This window comes from Euleptes europaea, chromosome 2 (genome assembly GCF_029931775.1).
Source record: "Euleptes europaea isolate rEulEur1 chromosome 2, rEulEur1.hap1, whole genome shotgun sequence".
NCBI classification, from domain to species: domain Eukaryota; kingdom Metazoa; phylum Chordata; class Lepidosauria; order Squamata; family Sphaerodactylidae; genus Euleptes; species Euleptes europaea.
The window spans coordinates 51,630,379-51,647,004 of record NC_079313.1 but is presented as its reverse complement, the minus strand read 5'-3'; the positions used below and the strand labels follow the sequence as shown (position 1 = coordinate 51,647,004).

General features: G+C 41.7%; 1 protein-coding gene across 1 annotated transcript in view; it reads left to right on the top strand.

Moving 5' to 3' along the window:
* The window catches only part of LOC130473032 (calcium-activated chloride channel regulator 1-like), a 44,059-nt gene extending 41,754 nt beyond the window's left edge, over positions 1 to 2,305 (top strand). Inside the window, exon 14 of the mRNA XM_056844549.1 lies at positions 1,755 to 2,305. Coding sequence (XP_056700527.1) covers positions 1,755 to 2,305 — 551 coding nt within the window. The remainder of the gene's footprint in view (positions 1 to 1,754) is intronic.
* Positions 2,306 to 16,626: the final 14,321 nt, after the last annotated feature.

The following is a 16,626-nucleotide window of genomic DNA, read 5'->3' as shown; positions in this document are numbered from 1 at the left end:
GGGATACACTTCTGGGCAGCAGTGTGTGTGAACAGGATCTTGGGGTATGGGTGGACTGTAAGTTAAATATGAGCAGCCAGTGTGATGCAGCGACAAAAAAAGCCCTCCAACATTCCAACCCCCTCCTGAAAGGTGATTGGATGCTGGAACAGCACTTGTAGGGGCTCCTCTGTTTGTTTGTTTTCCTTTCAAGGGAAGGACAGCCTCCTGTCCATCACATACACCATTTTCAGTGAGAGCCAGAGAGGTATAGAGTTAAACTGTTGGGATAGAATCTGGGAGACCCAGCTTTGAATGCCCTCTCTCCTAGAGGCTTGCTAGTTGACCTTGAGATCTTTGCACTCTTTTAGACTATCCTGCCTCACAGGGTTGTTGTAAGGATGGAATGGAAAAGGTGGAAAATTTTAGGCCACTGTGGAGCCCCATTAGGGGAGAAAAGTGGTGGATGAATAATGAACTCCACACCCATGTTTCCTGTATTCTACTTAGAATGGGTGTCCCACAGAAGAAGGCCCTAGGCAAGTGGAAAAGAATCTCTACTGAGGCTGTAGCAGGGTTTGGACCCTGCTTCTTGTGCTACTCGTTGTGTTTTGCCACCAGTTGGGATTAAAACTTTCTGCTTCCTTACTGGATTTTGAAAGACCGCAGCAGCCAAATGGAAAGCCAATGGGATACCATATCCAGGGTTATGGTTCCATCCCCTAATGAGAGAGGCCTCAGTCCAACCGTGCACACCAGATGCTTACTTGGCTGATATCTCTACCAAGGATGTTTATTGGGGGAAAGTCTCTCCTTCAATATGACTCATAAGGGCTTCTCAAAACATCTTTTCCAATCTCCTTTCTACTGCTTTTTTTCTTTCCTCCAGCCTATCTTGAAGCCTTTCCTTGCATTATTTCAAGCAGGGGTATAACTCCTCATTAACTTTTTGCTTGTTTTACTTCCCCGGTGCTTCCTTTATAACTGGACTATGGTGGGTAGCACTTCCATGCATGGAATGGGCATATTGTGGGTTCTAACCTATGTTCCCTCATTCATGAAGATTCCCTGCCAGGGATTGTCTCTCAGATTTTCATGTCTCAGAATGCTGTCTTTATGGTATTGTTTCTAACTCCTAACAGCAGAGCACATCTTAGATAACTTAGATGTGAGTTTTCATGGCTGTTTTGTTTACTAAGCAGACCCACTCATGTCACCGTTTTGGCAGGACCACACCAAGGGAAGAGGGATGCTCATAGTCTCCTAGAAAGCTTTGGAGTTTCTGGATCAGATAAATATCTTTTCTGCATAAGGAAAAATAGCCAAAGACCATTTTTATTTAAACCAACATTCTCTCTTCGCAGCATCCTGAGATAGTATTACCCTGCTCCTGAGATAGTATTCCCCTGTTTTCATTCTCAACAGGCCCATGATTGTTGGTCTTTTTCTTACTGGACTGTGCAACTGCAGGGGGAACTGGATGTGTTGGACATGTTCCAGTGCATATTTTCAAGTTTTTAACAGGGATAACAGTGTATACCAAGAGGTTTGGTTCACACTCATGTGAACCAAGTATGCCCTAGACCACGCAGCAGAGTCCATTGCAACATGCAGGGATTCCCTCAGCCAGATGGAATCCAATATGGGAAACATTTTTTGAGGACAGGAAGTTTGAAACCCACTGAAAGGGACTATTATTTGATCATTATCATGTCATCCTTGATTTAGAATATAGGTTTCTAATGCCTATGTGGCATTTACTTTTTATTTTGCAGCGGAAAGATACGAAATAAAAATGAGTGAAAATCCCTTGGAATTAAGAAATGCTACTTTTGATACAGCCATTTCTGTGAACACCTCTGGCCTGACGACTGATTTTGCGGGAGTCAAACAATCCTTTCAATTCCAGCCTGCAAACTTCACAAAAGAAAATGGCACCACCATCTACTTTGCAATTCGGGCCATTGATGACAGCAACAATGTTGGGGAAGCATCCAATATAGCAAGGACAGTTGTACTTGTTTCCACAGTCCCTACTACATTCTCTAGTACAGCTGGCAATTACACCACTGCAAGAACAGCTGGACTTGTTTCCACAATTCCTACTACATTCCCTAGTACAGCTGGCCACCACACCACAGCCTCTAATATGGAAAACACCTCTCTTACTTCTCCTAATAAGGAAAAGAGTAACAACATTATAACTACAACTGTTATTATAGTGATCATAGTATGTGCTTCTCTAATTATTATTTGTGTTATTGTCAGTATAACCGTTTGTGTTTCACAAAAACGAAGAAACAGAAATCCTGCGACTGCAATGTAATACCTTGACTTACCTTATTTTTTATTTCCTTCCTCCTGTTGCAGACATCTGATTCCACCCATGCTGTTTCAGGGGGGGGGTGTCCCCTGCCCCCCCCCCCGTTGAATAGCCCTGGCTCCAATCCAGAAAATCTTGATAATACATGCGCACCTTTCCCCTCTTACACACTTTTAAATAAAGAATCAATATGCTCACTGAATGTTCAGAAATGGTGTCTTATTTCCAGGTTGTTCTTTCTGAAAATTGTGCAGATCGTACTAGTGCAATACCAAGATTTGTACGGTACATCTTAACGCGTGCTCTGGCATTATTGCTATGGATATGTATAAAAATTTAATCTGGGTTCAGCTCATTTTGTCCATTAATACTGTTTTTCAGGTTACTTGATATTGTTTTGATGTTTAGTGTCATTTTATCTGGCTAACATTTATGCTAGATTAATGGGAAGCACATTTCCACCTGTAACTTTTTTGTCTCCTAGCCCACTGAGACTGTACATCTCAGACCCAGGCCCTAAATAAAGATTCAGATCCTCGTGCTGGATGAAGGTTTCATGAGGCTCCAAAGTGCATAGCTAAAAGGCCTGGCTGAAGTATAATTTAGATGTGTCTAGCATGTGCAGCTTTGGTGGGAAATAGGATAAAGAGGTGCAAGAGGAACATCTGGAGTTTCATAAACACTGCTAAAATCACAACAAGCTCAGGCTGACCTTGTGGAAAGTGACCTGGAGTTACTCAGTGACGTGCAGTTTGCCAAAACACACCTCTTGGTAGCAAGTTGTCCACTTCCAAGGATGGACATGCAATCGCAGTAGGAGTTCAATTATATAACATAGTAAGCTGTATGCTTGCTTGAATCATAATGAGTAGATGTACCAATTAGTAACTTGATTTCCAAATATGTATAGCAGAAGGAGGAGGGGAGATGCTTTATATTGTATGTGATTGTGAGTGACGGTGTGCTTCTCTCTTCAACAGTCCCTTGAGCTGTTGTGTGATCACAGAAATAAACTTTTTTCCCTTCCACCCCCTTGGTGTGGTTTATTAGCTCAACAGCACCAGGGCCCGAACCTGTTTATGGTAACACAACAATGCAACAAATTTAGAAAATGTAAGGGGTTATATCCCATGAAGGATTTTCAACAACTCCCCCATTTTTTAGCTTTATACCCATCTCTGCGGGAATTAAAAAAAAGAAATATATGCAATACAAAAAACCTTCAACATGGTATTCAAGAAATATTAGGACTATCCTAACTCTGAATGCCTATAGGCTCCAAGATTTCCTTAATGCTTACAGCTTTCTTCCAGTTTCCATGGAAACACACCCTATATTCTAATAGCAAAGTTGGCCAAATCTTTGAATACTTAAATCCTGTGAAAGGACAGGACAGGTCTTTCTACAGACCTAAAAGCACACCCCAGAAAAATGGGAAATCTAAAAAAAAAAACACCATGGTGTGTTTTTTTTTAAGCTGAAAATTATAAAAGGAGTGCCTGTAGCTTTAAGCAACAGATTCCCTCAGTGGCTGTTGCTAGCATTCCAGTCTTCAGTTTCTGTGAGTAAAAGGCACGGGGAGGGGACAAGGCCCTTTCTAGGCCTATTTTGGCCTTTGAAATAAAACTCATGGACCAGGCTAGGATGGGAAATACGCGGAGATTTTGTGGTGATGTCTGAGAAGGGAAGAGTTTGGGCAGGGAAGGGGCCTCAGCAGGATACAATGCCACAGAATGCACCCTCTAAACCAGCCACTTTCTCTATGGGGACAGATCTCTGTTCTCTGGAGTTCAGCTGTGATTCCAGGAAATCTCCAGGTCTACCTGCAGGTTGGTGACCCTTGGCCTGGCAGCAACCTCTGGATGACTTGATATCACCTGACTTGCATGACTCAACTAGACCTGGCTGCTTACTACTGTTCAACAGCAGCCACCCTATGAAAACCAGGGTGGTGTAGTGGTTAGAGCTTCAGAGCAGAGTCTGAAAGACCTTGGTTCAAATTCTTGCTGTGGAAGCTCACTGGGTGATTTTAGACTAGTCACATACTTTCATCCTAATCTATCTCACAGCGTTGTGTGGGTAAAAAGGAAAAGACTAATTTAAGCTGCTTTGGTCCCCACTGTGAAGAAAGATTGTAGTTTTCCAAGGTAGAAGCTTGGGGGTGTATGTGGAAAATGTAAGACACGGCCAGATTAGGTTGGTTGGCTGTTGGGTGGGAAGGAGGTAGGGTTGCCAATTCCAGGTTGGGAAATGCCTGGAAATTTGAGGGGTGGAGCTGGGGGAAAGTGGGGTTTGAGGAGGGGAGGGACCTCAGAAGGGTATAATGCCATAGACCACCCTCTAAAGCAGCCATTTCCTCCAGGGAAACTAGTGTTGAAAACCTCCAGGTGAGGGCTGGACATCACCCAGAATTACAACTGCTGTCCAGATGACAGAGATGAGTTCCCCTGGAGAAAATGGCTGATTTGGAGCATGGAGTCTGTGGCATTATACTCTGCTGAGGTCACTTCCCTCCCCAAACCTCACCCTCCTAAGGCTCCACCCTCAAATCTCCAGGAATTTCCCAACCTGGAGCTGGCAACCCTAAGGGGGAACTGATCTCTGTAGTTGGGAGATCTGTTATGATTCCTGGAGAGCTGCTGCCACCACTGCTGCTGTGAGAGGGGGCAAGGAAGCAGGTGGGGGGCCAGGAGGGTGATGGAGTCACAAAGAGAGAGTGATGGGGTGGCGGGGGGGGGGAAGAGAGAGAGGTTGATGGGTGCAGAAAGAGAGAAAGTGACAGGCATGTAGGAGAGAGAGTGTCTGTATGTGCATTTGTCCTGGTGGCACCCCATTTGGGAGCAACACAAGAACAGGACTTTGGACCAGGACCCAGCATGACCCCCTTGGAGGGCACAGTCCCCTGAATGTAGATGTGTATGATATGTGGTGGTCTATCCTTTATTTTGGGCTGCAGAGGGCATGCAACTATTCCAGTTCCTTATTCAAATCTACTTTGCAATACAGGTAGGTTTCTAGGGGGGTGACCCCAAAAGAAGCTGGTGATGCCAGAACCAGTGTTTGGACCAGGCACCACTATATGTCTTTTTGTAGGGGACAGTCTCTGGAGTATGGATGGTGTATAATGTGGCATGGTCCAAAGATTGCTTTGGGGTGCAGCTGAGCCCCAGTGTCTAGAACATAAGAACATAAGAAAGGCCCTGTTGGATCAGACCAAGGCCCATCAAGTCCAGCAGTCATTTCACACAGTGGCCAACCAGGTGCCTCTAGGAAGCCCCCAAACAAGACGACTGCAGCATCACCATCCTGCCTGTGTTCCACTGCACCCAAAATAATAGGCATGCTCCTCTGTACTAGAGTATAGGTATGCAGCATGACTAGTATCCATTCTAACTAACAGCCATGAATACCCCTCTCCTCCATGAATATGTCCACTCCCCTCTTAAAGCCCTCCAAGCTGGCAGCCATCACCACATCTGTATGCACATTTGTCCTGGGGGCATCCCACTTGGGAGCAGCTGGCACAAGAACTGGACTTTGGACCAGGACCCAGCACATGTGGCCTTTTAGGGCACAGACTCCTGAATGTGGCAGTGTATGAGGTGTGGTGGTCCAATCTTTATTTTGAGGTGCTGAGAGCACACAACTGTTTCAGTTCCTTATTCAAATTTTCTTCACGATACAGGTTTCTAAGGGGGCGATCCCCCCAGAACCAGTGTTTGGACCGGGCACCACTGTATGTCTTCTTGTAGGGGACAGTCTCTGGAGTGCGGGGATGCGTAATTTGGGGTGGTCCAAATATCCCCTTAATGTGGGAGTGTATGATATGTGGTGGTCCAAACTTTCTTTTGGGGTGCAGAGCTGTTAAATTGTCCTCAATAGTGTTCAGGAACTACACAATGTGAATAAGGAACTGGGAACGAACTAGGAACTGGGAACCAACTTCAGCCTCCTGAGAATAGGGGATGAGCAGAGGAAGCAAGGTGGCGGGAATGGGATAGTTGCTCAGAACCTATGGGTTTTGTTATACTGACATCTAGTGGACTCACAAACCACACAAAAATGGTTGAGATCAATTTGAGATCAAACTTGTCAAATGTGCACTGACATACAGAATCATGAGTTTAAAGATGAAAATGTTTTCAGGGAAATTTATTTCTTCATGGAGAAAATAGGAATGAAAGAGATGTTGAAACCAAGCTGTTAGGACCATTCATTCTGAATTGCTAAACAGCTGCTGCTTTTCCATCGTCGGAATTCCTTCTAATAGCAAGCCTGATGGTCCTGTGCTATCAGGGCAGTAAAATGGGGTGATCCACTGACAAGACAGAATTTTATGTGTACTTGGACAACCCTCCAGGAATGCAGAAAACTAGGATTAACTACACACGAACCCAGCTTTCCATATGGAATAATCTAGCCTAAAAATCAGTTTTGTGTGGGTTGTTGTTGTTGTCTTTTTTTTTTTTTTTTTTTTTGGTGGGGGGACTTAATCTTTTAACCTCTCCTCCTGGGATTCCTCAAGGGATCCAAACTATAAATGCTTACTTCCACCTACTGATCACACAGTAATCTGAAAAACCCATGTGTAGATAAAATCATGGCTCACAGTCCAGTCACAGTTCCATTGTTTCCAATGGGAGAGTTTGGTTAATTCAGATGGCTAACACTGGAATCAATGAGACCTAAACATGCTTAATTATGGTTTTGTTACAGGTTTAATTTTCAAACACTGGCCTTATATATAGATATTAAAATTCATTCATAATATCTGATATAGTGGGGGGGAAGGCAGTTTATGATTTTACCATAAATAGACTGTACAACTTGCAAATATACTCAGGATTCTCTTTTAGGTTCTCTTGATTCCAGCTTCATACATGGCATAGCAGTAAGCTTACAAGATTCATTGGGCTGTTCTCTTCCTCCCTGCTAAAAATACATCCTTGAGAGTTGAACCTCTCAGTGGGGATTACCCGAGTCAGTCCTTGTGCTAAACCTGTCACATTAGAGCATCCCCTGCATAAATTCAGTCAAAACACAAGACCAGGGCAAACTAGGAATAATTCATTCTGATGTACATATTCCCACTTTTGACACAGGACATCTCAGACAAGAAAAAAAAGATGGGAGACCAAGCGCTTAACAAGCAGGTAACTTTATTACCCTAACAAGATACAGATTAGAAATGAAGGATCAGTATGGAAAATTAAGACAGTAAGTGGTTGTTACATGGAAGCCAATAAAACCAGTCATTTTGCCCAGACCTAATATGTATTGTCTCCTTTTAAGTTAAATACCCAGTGAAAGTTACCTTTTAATCCTCATTTTGTACATCCTGCTCAACTAGTCTGAAGTAAACCAACCCAGAGAGAGACTAGAGGTGAGGTGTTGCCCAATAAAGGAACCAGAAGCTGGGATGGGATAAATGGAAATGGAGCTCAGGATAAGAAGGACAGAGGGGAGTCCCAAACCAGCATATAACAGGGAAGGTGTGGTACCAGTAAGATGCATCAGTCTGTAAAGGGAATTGGAAAAGCCAGGAGATAATTAACTGGAAAAAGGGCATCAAATGATAAGTTTGGAAAGGCAAGCAAAATGACAGTAAAGAAATCATACTATGCATATCCTGTGGTGTACACCTGTCCAGTGGTGTATTTGTGGTGATTGTTTTATGGTTGTGGATGGGAACAACCTACAAAGAATGCAGGGCTCAGGAAACTCTTCTTATGAACCTAAATTTACCTTGGTGCCTGTGGGAAAGAGTTGCTATTGGCCCATTTTGGTGCAGAACTAGGATCTGTTCTGGCATTGGACTAGGATTCTGGAGTAAGGTGGCTTTGGGCTGATTGGTGAGATTTTGGATTTGGGACTCTATTTGTGCAAATTTATGATCTGGGTTATGATAAAATAATGTAACCAAGCTATGGAAAGGGGGGTAATACAATATACATGGAAAATACACCTGCAAAATATGTTAAGATTGACATAGATATGCTGACAGTATCTGAGAGATAGCCAAATGGTCCTTCCTTGGTTTATGATTGTATCATCCAGGTATTGCTTTTGTAGAGGAAATGTGAATAGTTTATCTGGCAACCCTGAATCTTGGTTTATAGCTAGGAAGACATGAGGAGGTCTGATGGTTCAAAATTGTTTTTGATCTACACATTCCTGATTTATCTAGGATGTTAGGCTATTTCCAGCTTGCAGTTCCTTTTATCAATTTGGTGCTTTGATCAAGTAGCCATCCTTTCTTGCGAAAAGAAATGCATTTCCTCTCGCATCTGACATCTTGAGGCCAAATGTTCCTGGGGTATTGTTCCTGTACTCCTGGAATCTTAAAGACAAGACATTTCAGGGGTGCTTTATCCCACACATCTGATTTATGTAAGTCAGGGGATCTTTGGGGTGCACACACAATGGATATTAATAGAGGCAGCAGGGTAAGTAATAACAGTTCCCCAAATAACCCTAGTTTATAAGCAATCTATGTAAAGTCCTCTTTAATGGTTCAGGATGCCTAGTAGCTGTAACAACAATGGAATTTTCCTGATACAACTTGGAGCCCCCATATTAATTAATTAAAACATTTATACCCCACCTTTGCTTTTGTTTAAGGTAGCTTATGTGATATGTATTCCATTTGGATTGGGGGTAGGCAGAGATTGGACTTGTTTGGGAGTGTGCATGTGGGCACTTATATGTGGGGCTTAGAGTAATATTTTTATAATGGACATACCGAGTGAAGTTCAGGATCCTGACAGCTTCCGATTCCTGTGAGGATGGAGTTGGGCGGTGTGCAGGCTCTGATGGTGTGTTCCTGTCAGCCTGCAGGGGAAGGAGGTGTGCTGGCTTCGGTGGCGCACTTCCAGGGGACTGCGGGGTCAGGCGGCCTGTTGACTCTGGAGGTGGGAGCGACTTAGGCGAGTGAGCAGGTGTATGTACCCCTCCTGCCTGGCTGCTGCTTTTGCACACCCCCCCCCCCGAGATGTTCTGTCTGTCTGGTGGACTTGGGGAAGTCCTGAGTGGGAGGTATGGTCTCCCATCTCAGGATAGGTTTTTTTATCTAGCACTACCTGAGTGTGGTTAATTGCCAAGAAGGTGTTAGGAACCCTGCTTCAAAGTAAACTTTAAACAAATACTTTTCTCCTGCTACATTCAGGATCTTTTTCAACGTAATGCTAAGGTGCCTCTCATCTATACTGACTGATCAGTTTTTTGGCAATGGATTATTTCCCCCTCATATGTCAGTGGCCAAATGGTTCTTTGGACATTTAATTACCAATTCATCACCACTAACATCAAGAGGCTAACAGTTCTGGGAAGTTGCTGTCAGAAACTTTGGGGGTCTGCGTATTGTAGAGGATCTTTGGGGTGGACACATTACTGTTATTAATGGATGCCAGCTATTCAACACTTTGTTTGAAAATGAGCAATGATTGAGGATGTTGTAAGCAGTCGGACTCCTTCTCCTGCTAAGGGGTGCCATGGAGGCACGAGGCCAAAGACTGGCATAAGAGCAAGACACAGCTCCCCACAAAACAGATGCCTCTCACAGAGTTTTGGGATCCATCTTGCCTGTCAAACTTGGGCAGGAGGCAGTTAGCCGCTGAACTTTTCCCCTGGCCCTAAAACATTCCTGGCTGGACAATGGGGCTAGCTAATCCCCACTGTGTCACTCTGGGGTGATTTAATCAGTGCTCCGTAGGGCTGTTGAAAAAAAAAATTGGTATAGTTCGGATTCGGCCGAATTCGGCCCGTCTGGATTCGGGATATGCCGAAGTCCAAACTCCCCCGCTTCGGGTCCATGCAATTCGGTGCGAATTCAAAGTTCGGGAAAAGAATTCGGCCGAATAAAGCCATTAAAAACACAACTGTGCCTTTCCGCGGCTCCAGGGGGGGCATTTTTGGGGGTAGAGGTCCCAAACTTTCAGCGGAGCTTCAAAGGACCCTTCTTGCAAGACCCCCCAAGTTTTGTAAAGATTGGGTCAGGGGGGGCTGAGATATGGGCCCCGAAAGGGGTCCCCCACCCTTAATGTGCATCTCTGAGCAGAGCTTGCCGCCCATGCACAAAGCTCCCAGCCCCGACAAACAGCTGAGAGCAAGGGCGGGGCAGGTGCTAAGAAGTTGGCAAAGCAACACAACTGCAAAGAAACACTGCAAATCAACACAATTGCAAAGCAACACCTGACACCTGGGAGTTTGCAAACCATGGAAAGGGACAGAGGCAGCTAGCTATGCATAATGAGCAGGAGGGGGTGGAATTTCCCCTTTTGCATGGGACTCGGGGCCAGGCAAATGCATTCTTTAAGTCACCATTTGAAAACCAGTTTTGAGCAAGCATCAAAATATACCTAACCGATCGTATGAATGAGGGAAAACCTGAGGACACACAACTGAAGCCCCCCCTCAAACCAGGGAGAGAGAGACTCGAGGGAGCAACCCCCCCAGACAGAATGGGTGAAAGCCCCCTTTGGCTTCCCCCCCCCACTGAAACTGCTTCCTCCCCACACACACAAACACAGGAGAAAAATTATAGATTAAAGCCCCCAAAGGGGTCTTACTGTGGCTGTCTTCTGTTCCATCAGGAGGGGCTGGGAGGACTGGGTAATCCAATATGATTGTATTTAAGCACGGGAGGTTTGCCTTGGATTTGCCGCTCTGGAGATGCATACAGGATCGGGTGATCCATTCATCCCAATAGGGAAAAGGGGAAAGTCCATATCTCGGGACCCCCTGACCCAATGTTTACAAAACTTGGAGGGTCTCTTAAGAAGGCTCGTCTGAAGCTATGCTGAATGTTTGGGGGCTGCACCCCCAAAAATGCACCCCCTGCAGCCACGGAAAGAGAAAAGGGGGGGAAGCCCATATTTCTGCTCCCACTGAACCCATCTTTACAAAACGTGGGGGGTCTCTTAAGAAGGCTCGTCTGAAGCTATGCTGAAAGTTTGGGGGCTGCACCCCCAAAAAAGCACCCCCTGCAGCCATGGAAATGGAAAAGGGGGGAGGAAAAAGGGGTGGAGCCCATATCTCGGGACCCCCTGACCCAACGTTTACAAAACTTGTGGGGTCTCTTAAGAAGGCTTGTCTGAAGCTCCGCTGAAAGTTTGGGGTCTCTACCCCCAAAAATGCACCCTCTGCAGCCACGGAAAGGAGCGAATGTGCACAAGCACCCTCCACGAGGATTTCTCTCACTCTCTCTCTCTCCCCAGCCGGGCTGTGCAGCAGCTGATTCCTCCAGTACTCAATCCTGACTGATTGGCCAGAAGAAGACCCAGCTTGGCCACCGATTGGCCGGGGGAGGAGAATGCTGCTTACTGACAGTTATGCTGCTTACTGATGCCCCGAATTTCCTGAATTTATTCATGAACTCCCGAACTCGCTGAATTCGGCTCCCCCCTTTTCCCGCCATTTTTGAGTTCGGTTCGTCCCAAGCTGAAAGGGGAAATTTGGCTGTTTTTCGGTTCGGGCCGAACTGAATCGACAGCCCTAGCTCCGAGCAGACCATTACTTACCCTGTCTGCACCCATCCCACCAATCAACCAATATTCAAGGGAATACCTCAGGCATTCTCTTGGGTCCTGACGACCCATAAAACCTCTCCTATCTTTTTGTTGGAACCCCGGAAAAACAATCAATTCTTTGTCTCTGGCTTTCCTCATACTGCCTCATGACCCATTCTGGAGTAAAAATATTGGTCCTTTAGCCATTCATAGTGAGTGTGTGTGTTCTGGATCTGTGTGCATACCCCCACTTGAATGTGGGCTCTTTCCTTTGCTCATGGAAACGCTGGACATTTTCCTCTTCACTGCTGCTTTCTGTGGATGTCCCTTCAAGACATATGTCACCCATCCCTGAAACCCTATCCAACTTCCTCCGGATTCTCTTAGTCAGCTCTTGTATGCTTTGTGTGCATTTGTTCATTGCTTAGAATATATGCCTTGTTTTACAATTTTTATTCTTTAATAAAACCAAATTCTGATTATACAACTGCCTGCTCATTTGAAAGTTTTCACCCAATCCTGGTATACATAGATTATCGATCCCAGTTACCTCCTCTTGCTCTCTGTCTCCAGCTAATTCTCCCAAAGTGGAGACTGTCTGATTAGGGTAACAATGTGAATTGACCCAGTATCCATGGGGTGCTTTCATTATTTATTATTTACTATGTTTATCCTTCACCTTTCTCACTGAGGCTCAAGGTGGATTACAATGTAAACCAATGCAATTAATAAGATGAAACACCTAATAAGCAATGTAATAGGACTAGGATTACAGAAATCTAAAACAAAGCATAAGTATTTGACATGATATGTTAAGCAATGCAGAAAGCAGAAAACAATTCAGAGGAAGCAAGATAATACATACAGCACACAGATAGTATAGTCTATAGTCCTGGTGTGTGTGTGTGTGTGTGTTAAGTGCCGTCAAGTCGCTTCCGATTCATGGAGACCCTATGAATCAATGAACCAAAATGTCCTATCTTTGACAGCCTTACTCAGATCTTGCAAATTGAGGACTGTGGCTTCCTTTATTGAGTCAATCCATCGCTTGTTGGGTCTTCCTCTTTTCCTGCTACCCTCAACATTTCCTATCATGATTGTCTTCTCCAGGGACTCTTGTCTTCTCATAATGTGACCAAAATATGATAGCCTCAGTTTAGTCATTTTAGCTTCTAGGGTCAGTTCAGGCTTGATTTGATCTATAATCCACTGATTTGTTTTTTGGGCCATGCATGATATCTGTAACACTCTCCTCCAACACCACATTTCAAAAGAATCTACTTTCTTCCTATCAAGCTTTTTTCAATGTCCAGCTTTTCACACCCATACATACATAGGGAATACGATGGCATGAAATTAACTTAATCTTGGTGGCCAATGTCACATCCTTACACTTGAGAATCTTTTCTAGCTCTTTCATGGCTGCCCTTCCCAATCTCAGTCTCCTTCTGATTTCTTGGCTGCAGTCTCCCTTTTGGTTGATGATGGAGCCAAGGAATAGAAAGTCTATATATATATATATATATCTTTTATACTTAAACACAAAGAACAAAAACAAAAAATTAAACAAAAAATAAAAATAAAATCATAATACAATACAAAATAAAACATAAAGCATACAAAAACGTATACAGAGCACTGTTACATTTATTACTAATACATTATTTACTATCTTTTAAAAAGTATATAGTACCCAAACCTCTTCCACCCACCTCTGTGCCCTGCACCTTTGGACTTCCGGAGAGGTGTTATGACAGTATATAAAAACCTATTATTATAATCATTGTTTAAAGAACACATAAATCTATAATTCATTAACTATACCTTTAAAATCTGTTTTTGCCAATTTATCCCAATATGCGGCGGCCTTTGACCATATTTGTTTAAATTCATCCATATCTTTACCATGTAAAGAATCTGTAATTTTGGCCATCCGCATATATATCCATAACTTTTCTCTCCACTGTTTGATTGAAGGTTTATTTGATTGCTTCCATTTCTTAGCAGTTGTAATCCTGGCGGCAGCAAAACTGTATTGGCATATGACTCTATCAGCATAATCTATATTCGTTTTAGGAATACCCAATAAACAAAAGGCAGGATCTTTTTTTTATTTTTGACTTAATCAAATTGTTAGTTTCCTTTCAAACTAACCGCCAAAACCTCTTGAGTTTTTTACAAAACCACCAAACATGCATAAATGTACCTATCTCTGTTCTGCACTTCCAGCAAAGACTCTCCTCCTCTTTTTTCATTTTACTTAATAATACTGGGGTTATATACCATCTATAAAACATTTTGTATAAATTTTCTCGTTAGTAATTTCGTTAGTAACAGTAAATTTAAATTCCTTCTTCCACAAGTTTTCCCATATTTCCAAATCAATATTATAACCTAATTCCCTCATCCATTTCACCATCACTGGTTTAATCCTTTCCTGTTCTAGATTCATTTCTATCAATAGTTTATAAATCCTTCCTATCAGTCCTTTATTACCCTTAGTTAATATAATCTCAAATTTGGATTTAGTTGGATGAAAGCCCATCCTGTTATCTTTGTTGAATATATCTAATTTATAATACATAAACCAATCTTTAATTTGAAGCTCTTCTCTTGTTTTCAGCATCCATATCCCATCTCTGTATTCTATCATTTCTCTATATATGTTGCTATCCAAATTTAAATGTACACCCTTCTCATATAGGCTTCTATGGGATTAATCCAGCCAGGAGTTTTATTTTCCAGGAAACCTTTATATTTGTTCCATGTTTGTGATAAACTTTTCCTAATAATATGGGAATTATAATCTTTATTTACTTTCTCCTTTTCATACCATAAATATGCATGCCACCCAAATCGTAAATTAAATCCCTCTAATTCTAATAGTTTCGGATTCTCTAATAGAATCCAATTTTTTATCCAGGTGAAGCAAGCTGCTTGATAATACATTCTCAAATCTGGTAATCCCAACCCTCCTGTTTCTTTCAATTCCACTAAATTATTATATGCTATCCTATGTCTTTCTTTACCCCAGAGAAAAATTAAAATATCTTTCTTCTAGTTTTTAAATATCTGTGCACCTTTCAATATTGGTAGGTTTTGAAACAAAAAGAGCATTTTAGGTAATAACAGCATTTTAATTACTGAAATTACAACGATAATGGTATTTTTCCCAACTTTTTAGATCTTTTACTATCTGTTGCCATTGATTTACATAATTATTTTGAAATAAATTGAGATTATTATTTGATATCCATATACCTAAATATTTAACTTTATGTTCAATGCTAAATCCTGTCTTTTTAGTCAGTATTTGCTGTTGTGAGAGTCATATTTTTAACCAATATCTTAGTTTTATTTTTATTACCTTTAAAACCTGAAAGCTGTCCATAAACCTCCAAAATTTTATTCCAACTATCAATTTGCTCAACCGGATCAATCAAAAAACATGCTAAATCATCTGCATATGCTTTAACTTTATATTGATTTCTCCCAATTCTTACTCCAACGATTTCATCGTTTTGTCTTAAATTTTTCAATAACAATTCTAATACCAAAATGACAACAAAGGGGAAAGAGGACATCCTTGTCTTGTTCCCCTTTGAATCTCAATCTTCGGTGATAGTGTTCCGTTTATCAACAAATTAGCGGTTTGCTGAGTATATATACTTTTTATGGCAGTTCTAAAATTCTCACCAAAATCCATAAATTTTAATATCTTAATCATAAAGTGCCAATTCACGTTATCAAATGCTTTTTCTGCATCTAAAAATACCATAGCTATCAGAGTTGTATCTTGTTCCGCATATTCTAAAAGGTCTATTACCACCCTTACATTCTGACTAATTAATCTCCCTGGCAAAAACCCTGCTTGATCTTCATGTATTATTTGATTTAATACCCTTTTCAATCTCATAGCTAAAATTGCAGCAAATAATTTGTAATCATTATTTAATAATTAAATCGGTCTGTAATTTTAACTTCCGATATATCCGAGTTCACCTTAGGTATTAATGTTATATTTGCTTGTTTCCAAGTTTGAGGAATAGTGCCATTTATCAAACATAAGTTCATCACATCTAATAGATAAGGGGTTAACTGGTCTTTGAATATTTTATAGTAAAATGCAGTAAATCCATCTGGCCCCGGTGATTTGTTTAGTTTACTTTTACTTATTACCTCTTCTAGTTCTGCTCTAGTTATTGGAGAATCCAGTAATTTGGTTTTCTTGAGTTATTTTTTCCCAGTCAAATTTAATGAGATATGCATCCATATCTTTCTCTGAAACTAGATTCTTTCTATATAAATTTGTATAATATTCCACAAATGTTTCTTTTATCTCACCTTTATCTCGTGTTATCTTACCCTTCCTTTTAATTTGGATTATTGGTACTTTTTTCTCTTTATGTTTGAGTTGCCATGCTAACATTTTACCTGGCTTATTAGCATGTTCAAAAAATCTTTGTTTGTTAAAGATGATTTTCCATTCGATTTCATCCGCTATTAAAAATTCATACTGATGTTGCCATGTTCTAATCTTGTCAAGCTGTTCCTGTTTAGATAATTTATCTTGAGATTTTCTAAGCTGTCGTTCCCCTTGTCTTATTTCATCCAAAATATGCTTTTTCTTTGCCTCCCTTTCCTTAAACCATCTTGTATTCTGTTGAATTAATACTCCTCTAATCACCGCCTTACCGGCATCCCAAACTATATCCTCCCGAGTACCTTTATCTATGTTTTCATTAAAATAATTCTCTATATCCACCTTCAGTTTATCTGCTATTTTAGTATTTTTAAAAGAGCTTCATTTATTATCCA